Genomic DNA, 26,702 nt, shown 5'->3' with positions numbered 1-26,702 from the left:
CCTCTTCTACGAGATAATAACAGTTAACAGCAACTAATGTGTTTGGAGCACTTACTCTTTGCCAGGCAGTGTTTTAAGGGTTTTACATGTACTGAGTCATCCCAGCCTTGTAGCAGCCCTGTGAGGTAGACTATTTCCATCTTCATTTTATCCACAAGGAAACTGAGGCACATAGAAACTAGCTTTCCAAGGTTCATGGTTAAGCTGGCAGAGCAGGAACTCAAACCTCAGCAGATGACCCCAAAGCCCATGCTCTTGGACCTTTATCAACTCAAATATATACATATATAGCCAATAGTTCTGTAGAGCTGAAACTCAAAGCATAATAGTGTACACTTTTACAGCCTATGAAAATATGACCGGTTTTCAAGGCTTTGCTCCTTTCAGCTGTCATTTAGTGAGCTGCTACCATGTGCCAGGCACTTAACCTACATTTGTTTTAATCATTCCAACACTGCAGCCCTAATTTATAGCTAAGGAACCTGCAGTTCAGAGAGAGGTTATATAACTGGCCGAGGGTCACCTAGCTGTTGAAGGATGAAGCCAGGACTTGAAAGTAAGTTCCCTGCCAAATCTCTGAACCTCACAGAAGCAATAAACTTTAGTCTAAGTATGTCTCTCTGGAATAAAAATAAGAAAACAATATATTCTGAGATGAGTACAAGTGAAATAAATATTTGCAATTCAAGTATAATCCTATACGTGCTTTAAAGAGACGTGGAACTCTTAGAGGAGATTGCGAAGAAAAGAAGAAAGTAACTCAACTGTGTGCAAGTCCCACAGTACTCATTGTTTCCTGTTAGTCACGCTGCCAAGAAGTAAAGCATGGCAGTGGGAACAAGTGAAGTTCTTGCTACAGGTCCAGCGAAGGTGAAAACCCAATACACACCTCTAGTTATACAGAAAATTGAAATGCAAGCATGTCTAGAATTCTCAGTAACAGGTTTTTCAAAACAGCTGAAGTAGTCCCCCACACAGTTTGCTTGCAAGATCTGTGATTTCCATTGGTCCTGTAATTCATATATATAACAGATTCTGTTTATAAAAGTACAAAAAGTACAAAGAACAATAACGTTATAATTTACTTTCTAAAGTGTTTATGCAAATCTAGAACAGTTGTCTAGAATCGTTAAGGTGGATTATACAAATGAATATCATGGGGTAAGAAGCAGTGAATTTTATTTTACCTGAATTTTAAAAGCGCTGAATTAATTCCATCACTTATTGCTTAGACATTATGAAGCTTGACTTCATGTTGATGTGAATTACTATCATTTTAAGAAAAATGTTAACTTGTTTCCTACAACTGCAATCAGTGACGACACAGTGGAAAAAGCAAAGACATCTCTGTTCTATTCACAGGCACCAACAAACAGCCCAGTGGGGACATGGCAGCATGCCAGGTTGCCCTGTGAGCAATTAGGCTTCGTGGCAATCAGGAGACTCGGGCATCGTAAGCCCTTAGAAACTAGCATGTTAAGGATGTGGTGCTTTTACTCCCCTTTCTTGGAGGCATATGTGAACTATATCTTGTTTAGATGATAATCTCTTCCATCTACAGGACTGAAAGAAAGATTAAGACAACTAATAAGCAGCAAGTTGAGGAGAACATGTGAGAGATTAGCAAGTATCATTGTCCTAAGGACCTACCGACTAAATGTAATAACTGGTCTCAGACAGACAGCAATCTTATTCTAATAGTCAGAAGAAACCATAATAAAAAGGTTCATACAATTATTGTAAAATGTAAAAGCGCATTTTAATTGATAAAGAAACTCAGAGCAAAATCCAGAGGCAAACCAGCCTGAAATCTTCTCTTGATGAATAATAGTTGAAGTGAATAAAAACCCAGTTTTGGCAAAATGTGTATTTACTCCTTTACCAACTTCTACATGGAAAGTTTCTAAGGAAAAAAAACAAATGATGTTGAATGATTAAGATAAACCTTATGGGAGACTGTAGGCATCAACTTCTATTTCACCAAGTTTAAACCTAAAGTTCCCTATTAATCTGGTAAAGGCTTTCTCTTTTTGATATTTTATGAGTCTGAGTAAAAAGCTGAGGTTGCCAACACACTGGATTACATTTTGCAAGTTTGCTATCTATGTGTAATAAGATATCCAGCTGCATAATAAGAATAAAAATGAATGAAGTGAGTAAGATTAAAAGTGAAAAAATTAATCAAAAGATTCAGAACTATTTCTCGTACCTTCCCTTATTAGAGTAATTATGTAGGATCAATTGAAAAATTTTACTAACTCAGTACTGTCAAGAAGCCACCATAGTTAAGGATCTGAATTTCAAATATCTTAACTTGTCCTGAAATACAGGACAAATTTATGATATTTTTATATTCATCTAGCCAAGATACAGTTTACTTTATAAATAAAATAGATTTTAAAGGGCAAAAGTCAATATTTAAATCAAGCCTTCATATATATTTAACAAAAGCTCATTATTTCTCACCTTTAATACTTCGTAATTTCATTTAAAGTTTTTCATTATTTTCTAATACATAAACATACAAGTCTTTCCTCTCCTTCTTGATGTGCCAGTAACAATCGTGTAACATACATCTATGACAACTTATCCTATAAACAGAATTCCTCAGAAATTTAAAATGTAAGGACCAACAAATGTTTCACTACACTCAGAAAACACAGAGTCTTTATTCCGAGAGGAACTTGCAGTAAAAAAATGATGTGTGAACAGCAGACACTGATGTTCACACAAGCATACTGCAGACAACCCAGCAGGCGGTTTTCTGTTTTTTTTGGATTATGGTCTGGAGGTGCTGGCACAATGGAATTTCAATACCATAATTGCTTATTTCTCTGTGTATCTTTAAAAAAAAAAACAGGTAAAGAAGAAAATCAACTGCAAAAATAACAAAACAAATGTTTTTTAATTCTTCTTTTCAAAGGATGTAATTTATAACCATTACACAAATAGAGAAGAAGCACAAAAGGGGGGGGGGGGAAATAAAGTAATGTTCCAAAGGTTCAGTTTACAAGGACCTCACACTAAGTTTTTTTTTTTCTCTGCAACTCTTACTAGAAACAGTATTATTTGCTAAAAATCCACTAGCTGCCAAGAGCCATGGTCCATCTAAAGCAAAATGCTTAAGATGGAAATAGAGTGTTAAGACAGAAAAAAGGGCAAGATTCAGTATACAAATTTCTGTGAAACAGGGACTATTTTTAAAAAGGGTAAGATGAAGTTTTGATTCTGATATTTTCTGTCTGAAAAATAATTGCAATAATAGATAAAATACTAAAATATACAGGACTGTATTAAAACAATTAGATGTAATCAAATTCCAAACTTTCTAATTAAACCTTTTTTTTGAAAGTTATTGGGAATTCAACACTAGTCTTGGTTCACATGATAGAACAATGGGAAAATTTTCCGAATGGTTGAACACTAACCCTGACAAGTGTGGAGAGCCAACTACAATACATTATATGGTAGCATAACCTGCCACCCACGTTGCTGAGAGAACAGCTTTCAAACACATGCACTGAGCTGTAAAACCACAAAATCCCTTATTACACATTGTCTTTCTTACTCTAGGTGAAATATACCATCAATTCTTTCCATTTTAAATCTTTTTTTTAATTACTATTTTTGAAGCCCATTTAACAATTTGACTGTCTTTTTCTTACAATGTAAAAGATGTCTTTTTAAAAAAGAAACTGAAGCAGGAATGTTATGACCCTCCTACAGTATTACAAGGAAGGCTGATACGTGCTGCACAATTTCTCAGCGCTGATTTTGGAGATCCATGTTACCCAAAATGAGTTTTAAGCTAAGGTTCCTTTTTTTTTTCCCCTTTCTTTAAAGACCAAGGCCTGATATTGGTTCACTGAGTTTCCTAAAGCATTTGAAAACACGTGCATTCTTTAAGAAAGATTGATATACTGCTTTGAGGATTCTTTAATAAAATACAAGGTCTTCATCATTACCCCCCCGCCTGCCTCCCAAAAAAAGAGAGAGAAAAAAACTAAATTGTTAAAATTTGTCATGGAGTGACTGTTCTCCCTCATTCTGTGTTTTCCCAACATTCCTCCCTTCCCCTACTCCGGCACAAATCCAAACCTATATCAAACAACAAACAAACAAAATCAGAAAGCTATTTTAGAATCAAGAATATTATGGTGCCCTAGATAATACTTGTCTTATAGTGGTAAAACATGCAAATAAAGCAAAACTGTAGGATAACAAACATGTTTCATCCTTATTACAGTACTGTGCTCTGTCAAAGATGTGCTCTTAGTGTTCAGAAAAGAACTCACTGCCAATGACTATCAAAACTACACAAAAGGCCTTGAGATACAGAACAGGAAGGGTGAAAAAAAAAAAAACCAACTTGAAGGCACTATTTTTACAGAGATTCACAGAAACTACTTTTTGGAGACTCAAGATGGTTAAAATCATTTCTAAAACTGTGTTCCTAACATTTCGCCTGATTAATTTTCCTCCAAAATTCTCCCTCCTATCCTTTCCATTTCCCTCCCCCCAACTCCCACCCACCAAGACCCACCTTCAGACCCACAGTCTGCTAACTGAATCACAGCATTCCAGGACAGTTACAGGACATAACAGTTTTTTCTGGGGTTTTCATTTGCAATGTTGTTGGCAAAGAGAATTTTATTTGTAAGTGTTTCTGTTATACTGACAAGGTCAATCAATCCTGTGAACTATTGGTCTTTCTGCCTGATAGCTTGGTGGATTATGCAGGTGGGACCATTCATAATCTATAACTGAATGCAGCCAATTAACCTCAGAAACATGAAAATACTGGTTATCTAATGGGATTTTAAGTTCATCTTAATAACATGCTACAGTAACGTCATTTTCCCCAAACTGGTGGTATATTATCTGATAGAAACTCTACATTTTTTCCAAATTGAATTTATTTGTAAGTTATGACATACAAATTACATAGAGTAACTTCTATTTTAGGGAGGTTCATTATAAAAATGTTGAAGCTTTTCAAAAACAATAATCAGCTATTATACCTAAATTTGCTTAATATGGTTTATACAACTAAATAAAGAATACGAGAACCCTTTAATAAAGCAATATTCAGTACTCTTATCAAGGTATCTCCCAAGGTGCAGAAAGCACTACCACTCCCCAAGAAGCTACTGTGGAAATTTATTTGTATTTTATTTCAAATATTCAAAAAATTTTTAAGCTGTCAAATATTATTTATTTTTAAAAACCACAGAAGAGAACTTGCATTGAGTGCTTGCTATATGACAGGCAATATGAAAAAGTACTTTGCAAACATCATCTTACGTGTCTCAGGAATCCAGTGAAAAACCATCATTATCCCTATTCTATGCATGACGAGCCTACTAAGTGGCAAAACTGAGATATCAGATCAGATCTGCCTCATTTGCCGAACTGTGACCTTTCAACATCACTTGGTCTAAAAAATATGAGATAGTCCCCCAACATCTCACAGTATCATCTTATAATAACTGGACCACAGAATACTGCCAAGCTTCAGAACCATCCTACAAAAGCATAATGCCCACTTATTATTAGCAATAACTAGAAAAAGATGAATGAATGAATAAGAGTGTTCTGCTATCCATATAATTATATCAACACTGAAGTTTTATTAACAGTAAGACAACACTCCAGTTTTTTTATCTCACCTCCAACCCAAATGTACTCTCACATCTATGAACATACACGTAATATTCCACACACAGGCCTGTACCCACACATTACCTGCTCACGCACACAAACTCACCCAGACTCTCACATGCATACTCCCAGTTCCGAAGCCAAAAGTATTGTTGATTATGCCAGGCCACAAAGAGGTGAAAAGCTGTCTTAATCCCACAGGTATCAAGGTATCAATTTCTTTGCAAAGAGGGATTTTTAAAATAACTTGAAAACCTTTTTCATATTTAAACTCTCTGATCTGGTGAGCCAACACAACAGATGTTCTAGCAAAAATTGTACTGTGATTACCTCTGTTTTTGCTTTACAAGTTTCAAACAGAAGCAATTTGTTCAATCGTTAGGCTGAACTGCCCTAAAAGCAAAAGCCTATCTACCAACAGGAGCACACCCTGTGCATTTCCAAAACGCAAATACTACTCTCAATGTCTCTCCTACGGGAGCCTTCAGATTGTCAGAGTGACTCTCAGGGCTTCATTCACTGCTTGGTGGAAATGTTTATAAAAATATTTGTGCAAATCAGGATAGACAGAGCTTTTTTGAAAATACTGGTTTGGCTAAAAGTCATGGCAGTTAAGATGTGCATGAATACCTTTTTTTTAAAAAATGACCATTTATACCCCCTACTCTATAAACGTATTACTATAACTATTATATTAATTTAAAATATTACATCCTCCAGAGAAAGTATGAAAACTAAAAAGTAGAATTCAGAGCCATCAATATTAAGTCAGCTTTGTTTATTTTTGCAAATAAATCAAAATAAGTCTCAAGCACAAAACTTTTCAAGAACAGAGTACAAAATCGAAGGAAGTATCCACATTAGTGAGCTCTTATCTTAGTAAAGAAAAATCCAAGATTTTAACACAGTGGATCAATGTGTGATCCAGCAGATTTTATGCTACTAATTGGATCTCATTAGAAAGATTAAAATTGCTAAACTATTCCCTTTCCAAAGCCACAAAGTAATGCTACTGATGCTGTAGTTTCCAAGGATTAAATCTATATATTTAATCCAATACCAATGGAAATTTAAGATTAAAAAAAAAAAAACCTAGAAAACCTGCACAGGACACATGCTCTATCCAACTCTGGACAACTGATATTGAAATGCAAAATATCAACATTAAATTTAGAAAAGAAAACCCTTCTTGCTGAGATCTGGCAGTAAGGAATTGAATCCAAGACAACCTATCTACTCTCTGTTACTAGAACACACCATAGTAAAGACATATTTATCTAGCACTTTCCAACCTTGTGCAGTCTGGTATGAGTAAGAATAAAGAAAGCAGTCCTTACAAAACTAAAGGAGAAAAGAAGGATGGAAGGACATAAACTTATACTGACTGAAAAACTTACTATGTATTTGATATATTGCAGATGCTTTTACACAGCTTATCTCATTTAATCTTCACAAACACCCAAACAAGAGAAGTATTGTGATTCTCATATTTTTAAGTAAATAAACAGAGGCTCCAAAAGGTCAGAGAAATTGCCCTATATTACAAAATAAAGAAGTAATAGTACCAAGATTCCAACTCTGATCTAACAGACTCCAAACCTACGATTAAAGCAGCATGTGGCAAAGACAATCAAGAAACATGTTTCTTCCTCTGGCTTAAGTCTCATCCTTCTGTCCCACTTTAAGTACAATATTTAAAACCCAGACTGCAGATTATGAAACAGACTGGGTTTTTGCCCCTGTAAGCCAAGGTTAGAGAACTCTGCGTTCAATGGCAAGTCCACTATGACTCTGGGGGAATAACAGCAAGTTTCAAATGACTACAACTTCAGGTTAAATGGAGTTCAGTGAGTCATGATAATTCCATGCCACTGATAATCCTGATTTTAGTCAACAGAAAATTTTCCAATTTGAATTCCATATCTGCCTTTGAAGGCTCTCTCTCAACACAAGGCAGCTCTTCATACAAAGTATTTTAAAGCCAGGGACACCTCTCAATGCCTTTCACTGTTCTTCCTCAGAGAAATGATAATATTTTTTGAATTAAAGCTAATGTTTAACAACCAGATTTTACAAACTAGCTGAGAATAGTTTTGACTTGATTTCGATCTTTTTCTTTTCTTAAATGTGGCGCAGCTACCGAAATACTAAGGTCGAAGGTGAAGGCAGCCAGAGGTTTCTTCTCATTCATCAGGCTGTTCTTATTCCCTAAAGTGCCTTCCTTATCGTACTCAACCTGAGCTTATCAACTTTGGGCCAGGAATAAGAGACAAGTTATGAGTCTCCCAGATCCTCCCAAAGTAAATTACATTCCCTTTAGTCATTATCTTCTCTAAGATCACATGCTTATACCAGAAAGTGGGGCTGCGAGGATAGAATCAGTTTAAGAACTAATCTGCCTTGAACTCTTTTCTTTAGTAAAGCTAAAACAGATGCCCTTCCACTATCTTTAAAATAAATACAAGGACCATTGCAGGGAAAAAAAATGGAACAAATATTAACTGAGCACCTATGTGCCAGGTACGTAGACATGAGGGTGATTAAGACAGATACTATTCCTGCGCTAGGGGACACTATCAAAGATTTGTGTCAGCTGATAAGAAATATGTCATAAAATTATTAAATAAGTGGCGAATAAAGGGTAAAGTTAGTGCACAGAAATATACAGAGAATTGTTATTAAGTAGGTCATAAATTTGGCTCCACAGTTCCTGGCAGTCAAAGTAAAGTGGATATTATTATTGGTTCTGACACAGTATAGAGGCTCTTCTACTTAGAAGCAGATCAGATTCCAAAGGTGTATCATTAAGTCCATTTAATCACATGTGCAAATTTTTAACTACAGAAGCAACTGCTAATATCACCTACTAGTAACTAACAGAGCTGACATACTTCTTCCCCCACCCACTGCCCCCTCACAACAGGTAGGTTTTCATACCCAGCAAAGTCCTGAAGTTGAAACCTCTTGAGCAGAGGAACGTGTGTGTGTGTGTGTGTGTGTGTGTGTGTGTGTGTGTGTGTGTGTGCATACGCATAATAAAAACTAAAATGCTTTTTCCTGAATTCAGACCTGAAGGAAATTTTCACTCTGGATCAGTATAAAAAAGGCCATTTTGTGAAATGGTAGACTACATCCTCAAAAATACTCCTAACAGAATTACAACAACAAATTTCATAATTTCTTCTGTGTCTCAAAGTAGGCCTATGGATTAATACTAAAGAGAAATTCTATAAAAGCAATTATATAAAATAATTCAGCCAAAGTATAACATTTATAATTGCTAAAGAACCTGCATGTCTTCAAACAATTCCTAATTTAAGAAAATAGGAAATTCAACTCTTGGAAGGTTAGTTTAAAGATCTAAAAATAAGCTTTTAGGACTACTGGCATCATAGTCGTATCTCACACAAGTTTTGTGTGTAACACCTCTTTACTATAATTCCTAAAACATCGGAAAATAAAGCTTTCAGGTTAAGTTTTGAGAGTTTAGCAGTTATATCTAAAATGAGTATAATACTTAGTGGACAATAGAAATGGATGCAATCTTTTTTTAAAGAGCTATTCATTTTTCTCATGAATCTCAAAGAAAGTGTAATTAGAGGAATAAGTTAAGGCCACAGTTATTATTGTACATTGTTACTGTAAAAAGAGACACTATGTAAACAACATATACTGATTGGACAGATTCACTTCAATTAAATGAAATGAGAAAAAGCAAAAACAGGATCTCAAAGGGTGATATATTCCACCTGAAAAACTTAATTTACTCTAAGGACACTATTTACCATTAAATAATCACAGAGTACCTTTTCCTCAACTTCAGAGGAGTTTCCTTTATTTGAATACTTATGTTAACTCATACAAAACTGAAATTCAGTGTGTTAAAGAATATAAAATTATTTTAAGTGGGATTTTCTAAAAAGTTAGAGTAAAAACATTATTTAGTCCAAGCATTTTACAGAGTTATAGAATTTACATATTTTCAAAGTTGCTTTCTAAATACAGATAAAGTGGATACAGTAATATAATAAATATACTAAAACTGACACAACATTGCAAGCTGACTATACTTCAATAAAAATATATATATATATACAAAAAATATACTAAAATAGCATTTTAGTGGTTACTGGCTATGAAAGTCCCTGTTATAATTTTTTTATTGACTCCTGTTATAAAATTGGAGATGTTTTCCTACAGAGAAAATATCAAGGTATTTATTATTATGGAATCTCATTTGCTTAGCAGCAAGTACATTATGTCAGGAAAGAAACAGGAAAAACAGAAGTTGTCAATGTGCTATAATTATTACTTTATATGAGCTCAATGTGCCAGTTAAACCCTAAGAAAACTGCTTACCCTGAGTGGTGGGGAGAGAGATAGACAATATGGCACATGTTTTCTTTTTTTAAAAAAAGACGATTTTTAAAGCAGTTTTAGATTCACAGCAAGATGAAGATGAAGGTAAAGAGATTTCCCATATCCCCTATCCCCACATACGCATGACCTCCTCCATTGTCATCCCCCGACCACCCAGAGTGGGACATTTGTTACCAAGGGTGAACCTACACTGATACATCATAATTACCTGAAATCTGAAGTATACATTAGGGTTCACCCTTGATGTTGTACATTTTATGGATTTGGACAAATGTATAATGACATGTACCCATAGTGATAGTATCATATGGGATATTTTCACTGCCCTAAAAATCCTCTCTGCTCCATTTATTCATCCTTCCCACCACCCCCAATTCCTGGCAATCCCTAATCTTCTGTCTCCATGGTTTTGCCTTTCCAGAATGTCACATAGTTAAAATTATGTATGTACAAAAAGTATGTAGCCTTCTCAGATTAGCTTCTTTCACTTAGGAATATGTGTTTAAGGTTCCTCCATGTCTTTTCATGGCTTGAGAATTCATGTCTCTTTAACATTGAATAATATTCTACTGTCTGGATGTACCACAGTTTATCTATTCATTCACCTATTGAGGGAAGTCTTGGTTGCTTCCAAATTTTGGCTATTGTGAATAAAACTGCAGTAAGCCTCCGTAAGCAGAATTTTATGTGGATATAAGCTATCAACTCTTTTTTTTTAATCATTTTTTTAATGAAGGTACTGGGGATTGAACCCAGGACCTCATGCATGCTAAGCACGTGCTCTACCACCACCCATCCCCACCCCTAGTTTTCAATTATTCTGAGTAAATAGTGAAGCACATGATTGCTGGATCATATGGTAAGAGTATTTTTAATTTTCTAGGAAACTACCAAACTGTCTTCCAAAGTGACTTTACCATCTTGCATTCCCACCAGCAATGAATGAGAGTTCCCGTTGCTCCACATCCTAGCCAGCAGTGGGTACTGTAAGTGCTCTGGATTTGGCCATTCTAATAAAGTGTGTAAGCATCTCATTTAAATCTGTGCTTCCCTGATGACATGTGATGTGGAGCATCTTTTCATATGTTTATGTGTATTCTGTATCTTCTTTGGTGAGATGTCTATTAAGGTCTTTGGCCCATTTTTAAAATCAGGTTGTTTGTTTTCTTATTAAGTTTTGAAGATTCTTTGTATATTTTGGATAAAAGTCCTTTATGAGATGTGTCTTTTGCAAATATTTTCTCCCAGTCTGTGGCTTGTCTTCTCATTCTCTTGATATTATATATTTCAATCTGGGGTGTCTGTCACTATGTGATAATTTGTTCATTTGGTGGTAAAGAATGGGAATCTATGGATTATATAAGACCCAGAACAAAAATTTATAACCTTCACTATCAAAAATAAGCAATAGTAAATTTACACAGCTGCATAGGAAATACCATATTAATTCAGAACAAGATAAAAGACTTTAGACAATAAAAATCATTAGATAGCTAACATATTATCTAAATAATCTCCCTACTACTGTCTCAAAGTTATTGTATCACTCAGACTGATTCTAGATCTTTTTTTCCATTAGAAGTACCTTGAGGGTCTCCTCTGCTGAGTGTCTCTGTCCTACTTAATTAAGCACTAGAGATCAAGGCTAGCTATGGGCATTTAATTAGCTGATTATTCCTCAGCTAATTACAAAGTAGACAATTTGTTCTAAAAATGGTACTGAGATAGTCGGGCTACTGTTTCTGTCTTCTCCCATCAACTATAATCACAAATACAAGAGGAAAGACCTCCTCTCTTCAAAACCTACAAACCCTTGTGTGATGATTTTTCTTAATGAAGGTTAAATGGTCACAGAAGAAGTTATCAATTGGCTTATATTCCCAGAGTTTCCACTCTAATATTCTCACCCTTTTACTCTGAAACTTGGAGATTATTTTCTTTTTTTCCTTAGAAATTTCATTCCTGAAATTACATTGTTTAAAGCTCTTTATAAAATCATTAAGCAAAAGCAATCAGCAGAAAGAAAAGCAAGTATTTATAAACGTTTATGCCGAAATCATTAGCATTACGACTATCAATCAGTTTTCAACAGGATATATCAAGGAAGTAAGCAATTTTTAAATTCATTTCAAAAATCAATAGTTAACCCATCCCATCATTCACTAGCTCATTTCCTCGGCTACACACGTCAATTTTTCTGAAAAACTTGAAGAAAGGCTCTGGTAACTTGTAATCCAATGTGATTTTAAGGAAATAATGGAAGGAATACGTATTGCATGTTGATTCCCAGCTAAAGCACTGACTTGCTGTGTGACACTGGCAGCTCACTTCACCTCTCAGTGTCCCATTTGTAAAATAATGGCACTGTACTTGATCAGAAGTTGCTAACTGGTGACCCTTTGGCCACATCCAGCCTGTGGATATACCTTGTTTGCCCAGCACGTTTTAAAAATTGGGAAATTTCATACTCAAATCGAGATTTCTAATTTCTCTTAAAAATTATACTATTGGCAACGCGGGGCCTACATTCTCTGTGGTGAGAAAGACAGCAACTGAACAGTGGCTGTCCCCTCTGGACATTGTCACTCTGTCATTCTCCCATTTAGAGTGAGCCACATAGCAAAAGGTCCATTTCACCTAAGTTTCAGCTTGACTTGAATATGGAGATGATAATAACATCTGATTACCACGTGAGATTTGCAACAAAATGAAATCGTGAGTGGAGACATGCATGTAGAAAGTGTCTGACAAATAGACGTAACAATAAACACAAATAATGGTGAACATAATGATTCAAAAATGATTCTGTGATGGTTGATTCAATCTAAATCAAAACTGACATGCTGATTCTTCTCTTCCAAATGCAACGGTTGTCCCTTCAAAAAAGTCAACTATCTGCCTCTAATTTTTGGAGATTACTAAATCTTCATTTACCACATGTCAAATAAGAGGCTGAGAAAAAAAATGAAAGTCCTGAAGTGGCTCACCTCAATTAGATATAGTTTTAAAGTGTGATAAAAAATTTTTAGCAGTTATTTTTTGGGCAAGATTTGCTGCAGCTCTTTCTGCTGCTACTACTGTTCTAATCAGGGTCATTTTAGTTGCTAAGTATAAAAATTCAATCAAAAGTTTCTACAGGAAGAGGGGGTTTACTGCAAAGTTTACATATCCATGGGAACCCAGGAGAAAATCAAGCACCAGCTATCAGAGAGCTCAGGAGATGAAGCTGGGGCCCAGCCACTTGTTCCAGCCCATTTTTCTTTCTCCTGGTTATGTGTCTCTGTCCCTGCATCCATTCTACTCATTAGACACCATCCTGCCTCCTTCCATACCTCATAGTTTATATTCTTCTAACTGTAAAGCTTCAGTTGGTACAAGGCCCTTCCCCATCCCCACCTTCCCCAAATCAGTCTCTTTCTGCATCAAGTCTTGCTGCTAACTTGCCTGTTTCTTGTGAGTCATACTTCCGAGAGATGCAAAGAATTAAAAATAGAACTCCCATGGGATTCCACAATCCCATTTCTGGGTTTATACCACAAAGAACTGAAAGCAGGGTCTCAAGGCCCACCCATGTTCATAGAGGCATCATTCACAATAGTCAAGAGGTGGGAGCAACCCGAGTGTTCACTGTTGGATGGATAAATATTGCGTGGTCTATACATACAACGGAATATGAGTTAGCCTCAAAAAAGGAAAGAAATCCTGTCACACGCTATAACCTGAATGAGCCTCAAAGACACTGTCCTAAGGGAAATAAGCCAGGCATAAAAAGACAAATACTGTATGAATTCACTTAAACGAGAGATCTAAGGTAGCAAATTCAGAGACAGAAAGCAGGGGTTGGTAGAAGGGTGAGGAGGAAATGAAGAGGAGCTGCTTAACAGATACGGATTTTCAGTTCTGCAGGATGAGAAGTTCTGAAGTTCTGTTATACAACAATGTGAATATACTTAACACTACCAGATGTACACTTAAAAATGTTAAGACAACAAATTTTATGTTATTTTTTAAATCACGATTAAAAATTTTAAAATTTTTTTCTGAGAGAAGGAATCAGATTTGTTCAGATAATCTTACTGAAGCAAACTACACAAGAACGGGTCAATGGTAAGCCTACAGACTGACTGCTGGTATATTTATTTGACAACTTTTTATTAAATGCCTACTGTTTCCAACAATGTACCAGGTTCTCAGCCAGGTGCCCTAGCTGTTCAACTGGCTGTACTCACTCAGCAGGCTTTCCTTATACATTAAAAAGGAATTGATACCTATATCTCATTTTCACATCTCTAAATAAAACACATATTTCTATTGTATTATATTCTGCCATGGGGTTAAATAAAGGTTTTCTAAATTTTTGTTTGTTTGTTTTCTTTGCCCTTGGTTGTTACTACTGTCATTCTGCCTACACACACACACACACACACACACAACCAGTGTAGGTCTTCCATGTGAAAGAGCACTTGAAAAAAACGCCCTCACAGGACAATGCTCCTGAAAGAACCCTCATCAACTTCATAGTCCCCATTAAGCAGGCATCAGAGCACAAAGCCTCCCAATCCAAAGCATTATGAAACAAAACAAGAATTTTCTTACCTGGCACAAACACTATGACAGGACAAGCTGGAATTCCTGCTATTAAAGTGAGTACCTTCATTAGTCTCAAATCTATAAATTTAGAAACCTTACACTAACAAGTGGTTAAACTGCTCGCAAGAACTGTCTTAGTTCAGAACTGCATTGAATAAACTGCCTAGTGCAACATGTAACACAGGCTTAGGAAGGAAACTTTGCAGTCCCTGGCTAACTGGATTCCTGACCATTATCAGCCTCTGTGACAACACGTTCTCTTGATTTTTTTTCATCTCTGGCAGTTCCTCTCAACCTTTTTCATCAGATGATCCTTTTCTACCCAATCCTTGAATATCGACATTTCCATAATTCCAGCCCTGGTACTCTTCTTTTCAACTATACACACTCCCTGAATGAAATCAAAACTCACACCTAAGCTTCTACTTACACATGGGTGATTCCCAAATCTATGCCTCTAACCTAGGCTTCTTTCTTCAGGCTTGAATCCTCCGTATACCTGACCACCCACTGAAAAGTTGTCCATCTGAAAAGATACCAGAAATCAGTGGCAAAAGTTAATCTGATTAGCTCAACCTTTCTCTCCATCCCTACCCACAGTGTTCCTTAACTCTGTATTCCATTTCTGATTAATCACAACATTCAACTAGTTGCCAGATGTGAGAAGAATCCAAGATGTCACCTTCTACCTACTTGAACCGCCTAGCCATAGTCCCAGTAAACCCCAGATAGCAATCAGTCACCAGTCCTTTTGATTCTTTTTCAAATACATTCCCTTCCTCTTGAACCCAACTGCCACAGCCTTAGTTAAATCCTCATCATTTTCACCTGGATACCACGTATCTGCTCTTCACATGGCTCCAGCCCCATCATTCCCAAGGTTTACCTTTATCAGTGTGTCCTCATTGAAAATCTGAACCCCCTAAAAAGTCTGGCAGTAAGCACAATCTGACTTTTGCCTATATATTTTCACAGGAACAATAACATATGTATTCCCTGCAAGAATGTAAACTCCTTATTGTACATTGGCCACATTACCGTCACTATCACAATAAATATGCTGAATGAATAAATACTCCTCGGGTCTTTCTTGCTGCTTCCTCACACCCACCCAGCTTCCAGGCATACTTTACTAACAGTTCCGCCATTACACCATGCCTGCATGTTTCCATACCTTTACATGCGTCATGCCCCCTTTCATAACGCCTCCACTTTATCCTCCACCTGAGTAGGCTTCATATTTATCCTTAAGATTCAATTGAACCATCACTTCTTTAAGAAAAAAATTTTAAACTCTTATTCCTAATATTCTACTGTGTTCCCACACCTCCTGTATGAACTTACTAGACTATACTGTAATTGTTGATTTCTTTGCCTGTCTCTTCCACCAGACTATGAAGTGCTTAAGGGCAAAGACAGTGACTATCTTTGCTGCGTTCTGAGTACCTAACAGTGCCTGGCACTAAGCAGGCCCTAAATAAATATTTACTGAAGAAAGCGTGAATCTGTCTTGTATGGGAATGCCAAGAATACTCAAAAAAAATCTATAGTCTAACTTTGAGGTCAAACAAAAAACAAGAGATACAATAATGTTTCTCTCTTAAAAATACATGATATTCTACTGTGTAAGATACTTTAGTTTCAAAAGGAAACGTACCCCAAACGCATAGTTACTTCAACTCCATTTCAGAAATTAGCAACGAATATAATTACAAATAATTTTTTAATTGCTTATGTTAGAGAGAGATAAAAGACAGCAATATTTCTAGCCTAAAAATTCTGTGTACCACACCAAAACATTCTACACTCATTTCAAAGATACCCTGAAGTTAGTTATAAAAACTAACTTAAAAAATATTTTCTTTTAAATTAGCTAAATTCAATAAAAACTATTTTTTCCAAAGGCTCAATAAATTAAACACTCTGTCTTACCAAACCAATTTATGTTTGTAGATACTTCCTAAATCATTCTACTTTATATCAAATTGTTTAAAATAGGCCCCTCAAAAGAAAGTAAATGTAAGTAGATTTTAGGAACAATGGATAGAGTCAGAGCCTTTGTCCACATCTCCTTATTCTACCACACACATTAATGGAACCCAAATTATAATACTAAATGTTATTTTAACAGAAGAGCTGACTTATTAACCACTTCTGTCAAAGTACCATATATGGACTCCCATTGCCATGCGACTGATTTAAGACACAAGGGGGAGAGCCAAAATGCTCACCCACATGGAAGAAAAGGAAAATATCATTACAGCTCTCCTAACATCAAAGACTTGTTTCAAGCCCCCTCTTAAAAAAAAAAAAAAAAAAAACCAAAAACAACGTGGTAACAGCTTTATTATCTGAAGACAAAAACAAGGCTTAAATTCACTTAAGAGCTCAATCTTGTGTTCCATCAGTATTTTACCCCTTTGTGGCTACATATTTTGGAAGCAAAATGCTAACAATGAACCAAAGGACAGCTTTCACAAATGCTACAAATATCTGCTTAACCTTAAGTTAACAAGTTGTTTTTCATGAACTGCACAGAAATAATTTTGAGAGCTGTCACTGTATGTCCAATGAATGACTTTATATTTAAGAACAAAAATTTCTACAATAGTTTTTTAAGAAAAGAAATAACTAGCTAGCAAATTGAAAAGGACTTTAAGTTTTCTTGGATTTTAGCTGGAGATGCTTTCTAAAATGTTAAAATGGGCACAATTAATAATATAGTATTCTTTGGTTTCTCACGCTAAATGACAAAAAAATTTCCTTCACACATATTTTCCCTTCTGAGAGCAAAGGAAATGAACAATGTTAAACCAGAACATAATGTTAAATATGAAGGATTTAAACATTTAAAAAGCAACCATATCTTTATTTGAAATCATCTCCTAAATAACTTTCTGGACAACATGAGCATGATTTCCTGCATAAAAGCAACAAAACTGAGATGAAGGATTCTGAAAAGATAATGATACAAAGACTCTGAAATGCTAAATTCTCACTTCTATATAGAAAGTTTCCCATGCAGAAGCAACAAATCATAAACATCTTGTAAAATGTTCTTAGGTTGTTGGTTTCCCATTTGTGTAGGATAGATAATTTCGAAAACAAGAAAGTAGAATGAGCAGCATAAATAAATTCAACTCTGATGCCAAAACATGTTCTAATTGGCCAAATTCAGTTTTAGTATCTTGCAATCATTAAGCAGAAAGTCTAAACTTCATTTCTGTTTTAATTCTAGGTCCTTCCTCAGGTATAGAGGTTAAAATACGCATTCTAGAGTAGTAAAGGAAGGGCCTGATCTCTTTGTAGAGATTTTTCAACAGAGGTAACAAAGACCTACATATAATATTATGCTTCATAACTGAAGTGAAGGAAAACATACGAGAGAAAAAGAATAATCTTTGGGTAAATAGGGTAACTATTTGTTCTTTTCATCCTGAACTAAAATTTTTTAAAGTTACTATTGTAAATCAATAATAAAGTCACAGAAAATAAGTTTGGAGTGTCTCAAGTAAACAAATTCATAATTTCTAGTAAAAAAGGAAAACCTCTTAAAACACTCCAATACATACTACACCCTCCAGTGGGCAAGCATCCATGGAAAAATATAAAAAGATTTAGTTGGATTTTCCACTCAGTTAAATCAGTCCTATAACTAATGAAATGATGGTTCTAAAAACCTCATAAAACTTCACACTATTTTAATCACTTGTCTTAATATCTGAGTTACAAGAAGCAAAGATTTTTTAAAAAGATAACAATTTGGATGTTAGAGAGGAGTAATGTAAGAAAATAAAATCATGATCTTCTTATCTTTCCTTAAAAACAAAGTGCTATCAGATTCTTAATTTCTTTAACTTAGAAAAGAAAAAAGGCAAACAGAATCAATCACATATAAAGATGTATAATCAAAAGATAAAAGTATCCTTATATACCATGAGCTGCAAAGGCAGCACTAATATTTTAAAGCAAAATCCAAAAATTATGGTTCCTTAGTGAGAACTGTGGCAGAAAAGCAGTATGTTCATTAAGTTTTTCAGGAAAACAACTTACATTATCACCTGGTAATATTAGTATTACTGGTCTCATGGGGCTATGTGGTCACTACACAGAAATATAAACACACTTAGAATAAAATTAAGAGACTATTTAAAAGAGCCTTTATTCTATATGGCTAATGTTTCAGCACTTAAATGATATAGTAGAAGCAAAGACTAGATTAAAAATATTCCACAATGGTACAAATATCATTTAAAGTTTCTCTATTTAACAAAATACAAACATATATTTGATACATAAATCTAGAAATCATTATGAAGGTGCATCATTCCCAAAATGCAGTAAAGAATTTTTGAATACTCTAGGAAAAACTAGTACAACTAAGACTACTCGAGGCCTTGAACTTATCACTAGGCTCTGAGGCCAGCAATTAAAGGACAATACTGACATCTAGTGGACAATACAAATATATACAACACATAGTTTGGATCAAAACTTATTTCTCGTGTTTGACATATTTCAACCTATCTGAAGAATTATATGACAAATCTTCAGTTTTAAACCAAAACAAGCTGACTCTGCTCCGAAAAGGCTTCTCAATATGAGTGGCCCAATCATGCAATAAATATAAAATGTTTAACAAAGTATAAGAAGTAACTATCTCAAGTCTTTAAAGCACTGAACACTGATTAAATGTATCAAATACATGACCAAAAGAAGAATTAGCAAATGGTCTAATATGATTATGATAATAAAAGAATTTAAAGGTTCTCAATTCAAAAAGTAAAAAGTGAAAAAAAATTTAAATGACGAAAATCAGGAGCTGATCTATTTATGAATTTATTCAAACATGGGAAGTATGTTTTAACCTGTACAGTCTGTCAAACAAAATAAGAAATGGTTTTAAACTAAAAGAAGACTATATAATTTATGACAATTTTTCAAAACCAAACTGGTTCTCAAGAAAATTCATAGGATTATTTTTTTAAAAGTAAAGGAAGATAACTGTCTAGGTAATTGTCTTAAAAAGCAATGAACTTATCTCAAAGGACAAAAAACAAATAAAACAAAAATACCTGTGGACAATGTCCTTACTTATTATTTGTTAATACATAAGCAAATTTCACAGAAGAACAACACTGCACCTAATGAGGAAACAATGAAAGTATATGTGGTTTTTATTAAGTATTTTATTATAACTCAGGGAAGAAGTAAATGTAGAGATAGGATTTAAACATAAAGACTAAGTCACGCAAGAGTCCAGGCCACAAAACTGGAAAGCTTTCAAAAATCACAGATCCTTCCCGTAAATCTTAGAACCACCTAATTTAAAAGATTTTAATGATTATTTGAGCTCAAAGATTTTCTGACAAGAAAAATGCTAAGGGCCAGAACTTTCCAAGTATACAGTTCAAAATCATTGAAGCTATCTCTGCAATGTAAATATTCTGGGACTAATAAAATTCAGATCACAAAAACATTGTCCTATTGGCTTCAAAAAGTTATCAGGGATAAATAAATTGTGGTATATTCAAATAATGGACTAAACTCAGTAATGAAAAAAAAATGAAGCAAAGATACATGCAATGATGGATGAAAAAATGTTTTGGTTCATGTAGAAATCCACAAATTCAAATCTGTTTAAAAGATAGATGACTATATTTTTAATAATGAGTAACATTGATCATGTATCATTCCTACAATTTTATCTTCACCTTTTTTGCAGTGTTTTTGGAAAATATCTGTGTTACTTACTCAGCATTATTTTAATACTGTATAAACATGCATAATAAATATTAAATTCTTATTTACTTTAAAAAATATTAGGCTGAGTGAAAGAGGCCTTACATGAAGGTATACCCCGTATGATTCCATTTACATGACATTCTAGAACAGGGAAAACTGATCTATGGAATGAATGAATGAATAAATAAATAAAATCAGAAAAACAGTTATGTCTAAGGGCAGGACAGAGATGGAAACTGACTAAAAAGGGATACGAGGGAATTTTCTGGTGTAACAGAAATGTTCTATATCTTAACAGGATTTGGGGTTACACAGATATATATGCATTTGTTAAAACTCACCAACATTATACTTAAGATTTGTATAAAATTTATATAAATTTTACCTTAAAAAATGAACTTCAAGCAAGTATTAATAACCCTAGCTATATATCATGCTAAAGTATTTGGAGTGATGTGTACAAATACATGGAAATCACTTTGAAATGCACATAATAATTAGTTAATCGACAGAGTATAATAAAGCAATATAGCAAAACTTTAACAACTGTAAAATCTAGGATGTGAGTAAACTGGGGTTCACTATATAATTCTTTCAGCTTTTCTGTACATCTGAAAATTTCCATAATAAAATATTGAGGAAAAAAGATGATAATCAGAATTCAAAAGAATATTAAAAATACTAAAAATTTTAAATGTTTTCTTAGATATTAACAATTTTCCTTTTATATATTAACATTTTAATCTGACTAATTTAATGTCAAAGGTGACTATCTTCTTGAGAGCAAGAATTACAGGACAAAATATTTTTTAAAATTTTAAAGACATACCCGAATTTCTTGAAGATTGTGAAAATTATTTCCCACTCTGACTGAGATCTTGCTTGGAGTATAGCTTTCATCAGATTTGTAGTCCGCATAAATACATAATGTCTTCACTGTTGTTTTTCTTCTAAAAGCAATAAAGTAAAAACAATGTGCCTTTTATCATGCGGAAAGATTATATCCAAAACATCTTATTCTGATTTTAAAAGTCACAGTTTGCTAAAATGAGTATCTGAATCAATAATTTCCATTTTCTTTAATTTTAGCAATGATGGAAATGAAGCACATGTAAAAAAAAAGATACACATGTTACTTGTACAGACATCTCTTACCTAGAACATGGTCAAGAACCAGATGTGAGCAAAAAAGGAACAGTTAAGCCAAAATAGCTACCTTAGAGTGCAAACAAGCATCAAAGATTTCAGTTCTCCTCATCTGTATTCTAGACAAAGAAATTATTCTAACAAGCTTGACTAGTTAACAGTTAATTACTTAATTTCCTATGTTAATACTTGAAAATAACTATCTAAGTGAGAAACTAAGTCTAGCAAGGAGAAAAATGGTCTTTTTAAAAATAGAAAGTATAATCTTATCATTTAATGCAAGAAATAAAATTTTGCTATTTTAAAATATATACCTTAGAAAAATAAGCAAAGATTACAGAAAAAAATTAATCTCAGAAAGCTGCAAGTGGCCAAAAAACATGAAAATATGTTCAATCTCTAATAATTAAAGAAAAAGAAATTAAAATATACAGATATTAGTTTTTTATCATATTGGGAAATATGAAAATAATTAATAATACTCAAATTTGATGAGAAAAAGGTACTTTCCTAGCCACTAGGAAGACACAGTCTTTGACCCACAAATTCAACTTCTAAGAATGCATTAAAAGACAATAAATAACATAACTACTCTAAAACGGATGAAGAAAAATGTTCATGATCTTGCAGCTGAATTACTGAAAAATTATAAATAACCTAAATGTCCATCCAATAGGGAATTAGGTAAACAAACTACATTATACAAATCCAATGAAATCCTACACAACGATTTAAGATGCACACAGATAGATAGTTAAAGTAGGGAAAAAGCAGATTACAAAACAGAATATTAAAAAGAATTGCATTCTGGGAAAAACAAAAAAGTTTTAAAGTCATATAAACCTATATATAGGTATACATAGAAAAAGGCACAGGTAGAATCATATGAGAACAGTAAAAGTGACTATTTTGGTGGGGTGGAACTATGGGAGATCCTTGTTTTCTTCTTTATGATTTCTATATTTTCTGATTAATGTTTTACAATAAGCATATATTATTCTGGTCTTTGGGGGGGAAATTAGACAATTTTAAGTATCAACCAAAAAAAATTAAGAAGCCTATTTAAATATGCTTTAAAAGTTAAGATCTGGTATAACCGGCACTGACTTCATAACAATGAGCTCCTTGAACAGAAGCAGTCTATGTCAAAAGTCAGCCTATAAAAACAGCAGGGGATCTGTAGTTCTGAGTGAGGGGACCAAACTTCTGTAGCCCAAGCTTTTCATCAGAAAGGAATGGGGAAAGTTAAAGACTTTTCCTCAAATAATAAAGACTGATCAAGGTGTAAAACGCTAAATACTCAGGAACTGCTGACAGCATAAATACCATTACCAGATTTTCAAAAGAGGCCAGCGGTATCAAACTGACATCTTTCTCTTTCTACTGGGCCAGGAAGGAGATGGGAGAGGATGCAAAGGAAGAAGGGGGAATTTTGAATGGCGTACAAAAGATCTTTTCCCTGATGCACCAGCCATAAAGAGGCAGTGAAAGCTCTTTCTTAATATGGAGAGATCAAAGATCATGACGATAACTCTTAAGGACTTTTTTTTTAACAAAAGCCAAACTAAAGGATCGAGTTTTTAACTCAGGATAATTTTATCTCTAAGTTATTAAATTCAAGATAACTTGGTCACTAAGAACTAAAAGATATAATAAGGGTTAGGTTAGAAAGGCGAAAAAACAGTAATAACACTAATGATTATAAACACAACAGCAACAGCAGCAAATAGCAAGTGAATACTGTGTCTGGCCCAGAAGTAATGCTTTATGTGTATTATCTCATCTACTCCTCAACCTTGCAATAGAGGAACTATTATCACTTCCATTTTACTGACTGAAAAAATAAAAACAGTAACACTCAGGTTAATAACTGGCTTAAGGTCACAAAGCTAGTAGATGGGCAGAGCGGGAGTTCACATGTGTCTGCCTGCCTCACATGATCTTAACTACTATCACCTTCCTACTAATCAACTGTACTTAGCTTACTCAACATTGTCATTGACACCATTTTACAGTAAATACGTAGATGTTTGTAATGCTTTAAATTTTACCTACATCATGAGCTCATGTAGCACCAGAAATCATGGGAATAACTCAGGCAATATACGCAGTTTCATTAGACTTGCAAAGGAAACTGTGACCTCACCAAGAATTTTAAACTGTCATTCTAAAAGGTACCCATTAAGCCTTTTAAATTTTTTATCAATTTTATCTCATGGTAAAATTTTAAAATAACATTGCACAGAAAATCGTGCTGTTTGTCAAATGGCAATGCATGCGGGAAGATTAAGTGCACAGATTATGAGACTTAGTGGTAGCTACTCAAATGCTCAAATCATCTTGAAAATAATAATCACCATAACTGAATGCTTACTAGACACCAGGCACTATGCTAACCTCTTAGGATACAGTATTGTAAGAAGGGAGAAGTAAGAAGGTAAGACTTCCCATTTCTGATGATGTAAGTACCACTCCCAGCCTCTATCCCCTCACCCACTACTCCCCTTCTGCAGAGAAAGAGCTGCTGGCAGGAAGCCAGTATTTGCTCTGTTCCTTCATGTCACACATTTAATAGGAGCAGGCTCCACCTGGTCTAGCACTTTCATAACTGGATGGGTAACTCTGCTTAATTTTAGGGTTCAATTTTAGGAAACACACTTGACCACAGATATAAACCCTTTCTAAAACATCAGCTTTGTCAGTTTTATAAGAGTGATACTTTGGTCTCCACCTGCTGACTCTTGAATAATTTCCCAACTGATTTGGAACCCATGAAATTACAACAGAAGACATTAGGGACAGATAACTCCTAGTTGCCAACCTAACAGCCTCCTGTCCCTTCTTTCTTCAGAACATCCAGCTAACAGACTATACTCCCCAGCTTCCCTTAAAGCTAGGTATGACTGTATGGCTAAGTTATGGCCAGTAAGAGTTGAACCAAATGACTGTTGTGTTATAAAGAACCTCTTTAAAAGGAAGGCATGCCCCTTTTACCTTTCCCACCTACTCCTTCCCACCGCCTGGGATTTAGGCAAAAGTCAGGATGTCCTGTCTGCCCATGAAGGAATTACCACTACCAGACTTGCCCTCCCACCATAAACAGCTAGAATACCAGGCAACATCTACGAAACATCTGACTGCAGACACTGAACAACAGGACAGAAAGGGAATGAATGAAGTAAGTCCTATGAACAACTGGGCTTCTGGACTGAAGGCAATTTCTGGACTGCAATACAGGGAGGGAAGAGTCTAACAGAATCCTGCAGTCTCACTAATTGACGAAGGAGCTATACTGAGAAAAAAACTCCAGACATCTGCATGGAGTTCCCTTGAGTCTTTGAATACCAATCTGTGCATGCATGGGATGAAACTCCACAAAGACATGCAAAGAACAGCAGTTGCTGTGAGTACAATTCCTTAGAAGCAGTAAGCCAAACAATTCCCAGAGGTCACACAGAGTAGCCAATCATCAGCGTTCCTAACAACCAAAGTGGAGAGTCCAAATATCTCTTCAAATATCTAGGGCAGCCTACTGTATAGCACAAGGAACTATATTCACAATCTTGTAGTAACCTATAATGGAAAGGAATCTGGTATACACCTGAAACATTGTAAATCAACTATACTTCAGTAAAAAAAAAATGAAAAAAAAAAAACCCTCAAATATCTAGGACATTCATTTGAGATCCCAGAAGGGTCAAGCCGCAGCATTCCATGAGGCTAATCTTGCCCATAAGAAGTGATCTTAAAGAGTGGTCTGGGGATCTGTGAGGGATCTCAAGACTCCTTTAGGGGATCAACAAGGTCATAACTATTTTCCTAATAATACTAAGACATTATTTGTCTTTTTCAGAATCATTCTCTTATGAGTGTACAGTGCAGTTTTCCAGATGCAATCTGCCATGGGATGCTGTAAAAGGTTGAATGAAGAAGCGTATGTGAGACTCCAGCTGTCTTCTCTTAAGTCGGACCACTAAAGAGATTCACAAGAAAAGTAAAACAGTAACACTATTCTCACTATTTTGTGTTTTGGAAGAGACAGTTATTTTTCATTGAAAAATGTTATTTGTGTTAACATATAGTAGATTATTATTCAATTTTAGATAATAAATAAATACTTTAAAATTCCTCAGCTATCATTTCTAATATGGTTAATACTGAAAAGATATAAAAAATAAATAAAAGGCTTTTGGAGGCCTCAATAAAAGGTTAAAATGGTACTGGAACCAAAAAGTTGGAGAATTGCTGCCCTAGAGCAGGGATCAGCAAACCCACGGTTCAGATGCCAAATGTGGCTTACCACCTATTTTTGTAAATAAAGTAACAGTGAAACAAAGCAATGCCCATTCACTCACCTACTGTCCGCAGCTACTTCTGCACTACAACAGCAGCGCCGGGCAGTTGCAATAGCTTAAACATAGTCTGCAAGGCCTAAAATGTTTACTGTCTACGCCATTACAAAAAGTTTGCTGACTCCCACCCTGGAGTAAAAGGTACTCTAGACCCACTATAAAGAGGCTTAAAATCAAGCCTCAAAAAGATCAAGTTGATTCTTAAGTAACTTAACTGCCTGCCAGAACAAAGCCTAATCCTCTTAAAAAAAAAAATCTAACATTCAACGTGGTGAAATTTACTATATCCAGGATCCAATCAAAAATTACTGCAAAGATGCAGAAAAATGTGAGCCATAATGAGGAAAAATCAGTCAATAAAGATAGATATAGAAAAGACAGATGATAGAATTTAAAAATAATAAATTAAAAAGAGGTAATATAAATATGTGCCTACAGGTGTATAACAAACCACGTCGAAACTTAGTGGCTTTAAAAAGTAGAAATTATTTTGTTTATGAATTTGGAATGTGGGCAGGGCTCAGAAGGGAAGGTCCTACACAGCATCAGGTGTAGCACCCTGACTTGAGATCTGAAGGATTTGTTTCCAAGATGGCTCACCAATACGGCTGACAAGTTGGTGCTGGTTGTCAGCTGGGAGCTTAGCTGACGACTTGGGCTTTGGTTCATTATTCTAATGGGCTTCTCCATTTGATGTGGGTTTTCTCACAGCATGGTAGATGGGTATCAAGGGGGAGAGTCACATAAAAGAAAGAGAACAAGGCAGAAATTGCCTTTTATGACCAAGCCTTAGAAATAATAGTGTCATAACATCCATACTTCATTAGA

The 26,702-nt window shown here is 34.8% G+C and overlaps 1 protein-coding gene across 4 annotated transcripts in view; it reads right to left on the bottom strand.

The window, feature by feature from the left end:
* Nucleotides 1–26,702, bottom strand: part of ANAPC10 (anaphase promoting complex subunit 10) — a 55,006-nt gene that overhangs the window by 19,629 nt on the left and 8,675 nt on the right. For 3 of the 4 annotated variants that reach the window (XM_010954591.3, XM_045516393.2, XM_074377836.1), the window contains exon 4: nucleotides 21,206–21,326. In XM_010954591.3, the coding sequence (XP_010952893.1) occupies nucleotides 21,206–21,326 (121 nt within the window). Of the gene's footprint in view, nucleotides 1–14,637; nucleotides 14,677–21,205; nucleotides 21,327–26,702 lie in introns of those variants that run through there. The other variant, XM_045516394.2, reaches the window with a different exon arrangement.

This window comes from Camelus bactrianus, chromosome 2, assembly GCF_048773025.1.
Source record: "Camelus bactrianus isolate YW-2024 breed Bactrian camel chromosome 2, ASM4877302v1, whole genome shotgun sequence".
Taxonomy (NCBI): domain Eukaryota; kingdom Metazoa; phylum Chordata; class Mammalia; order Artiodactyla; family Camelidae; genus Camelus; species Camelus bactrianus.
This window is presented reverse-complemented; position numbering and strand designations above follow the sequence as displayed.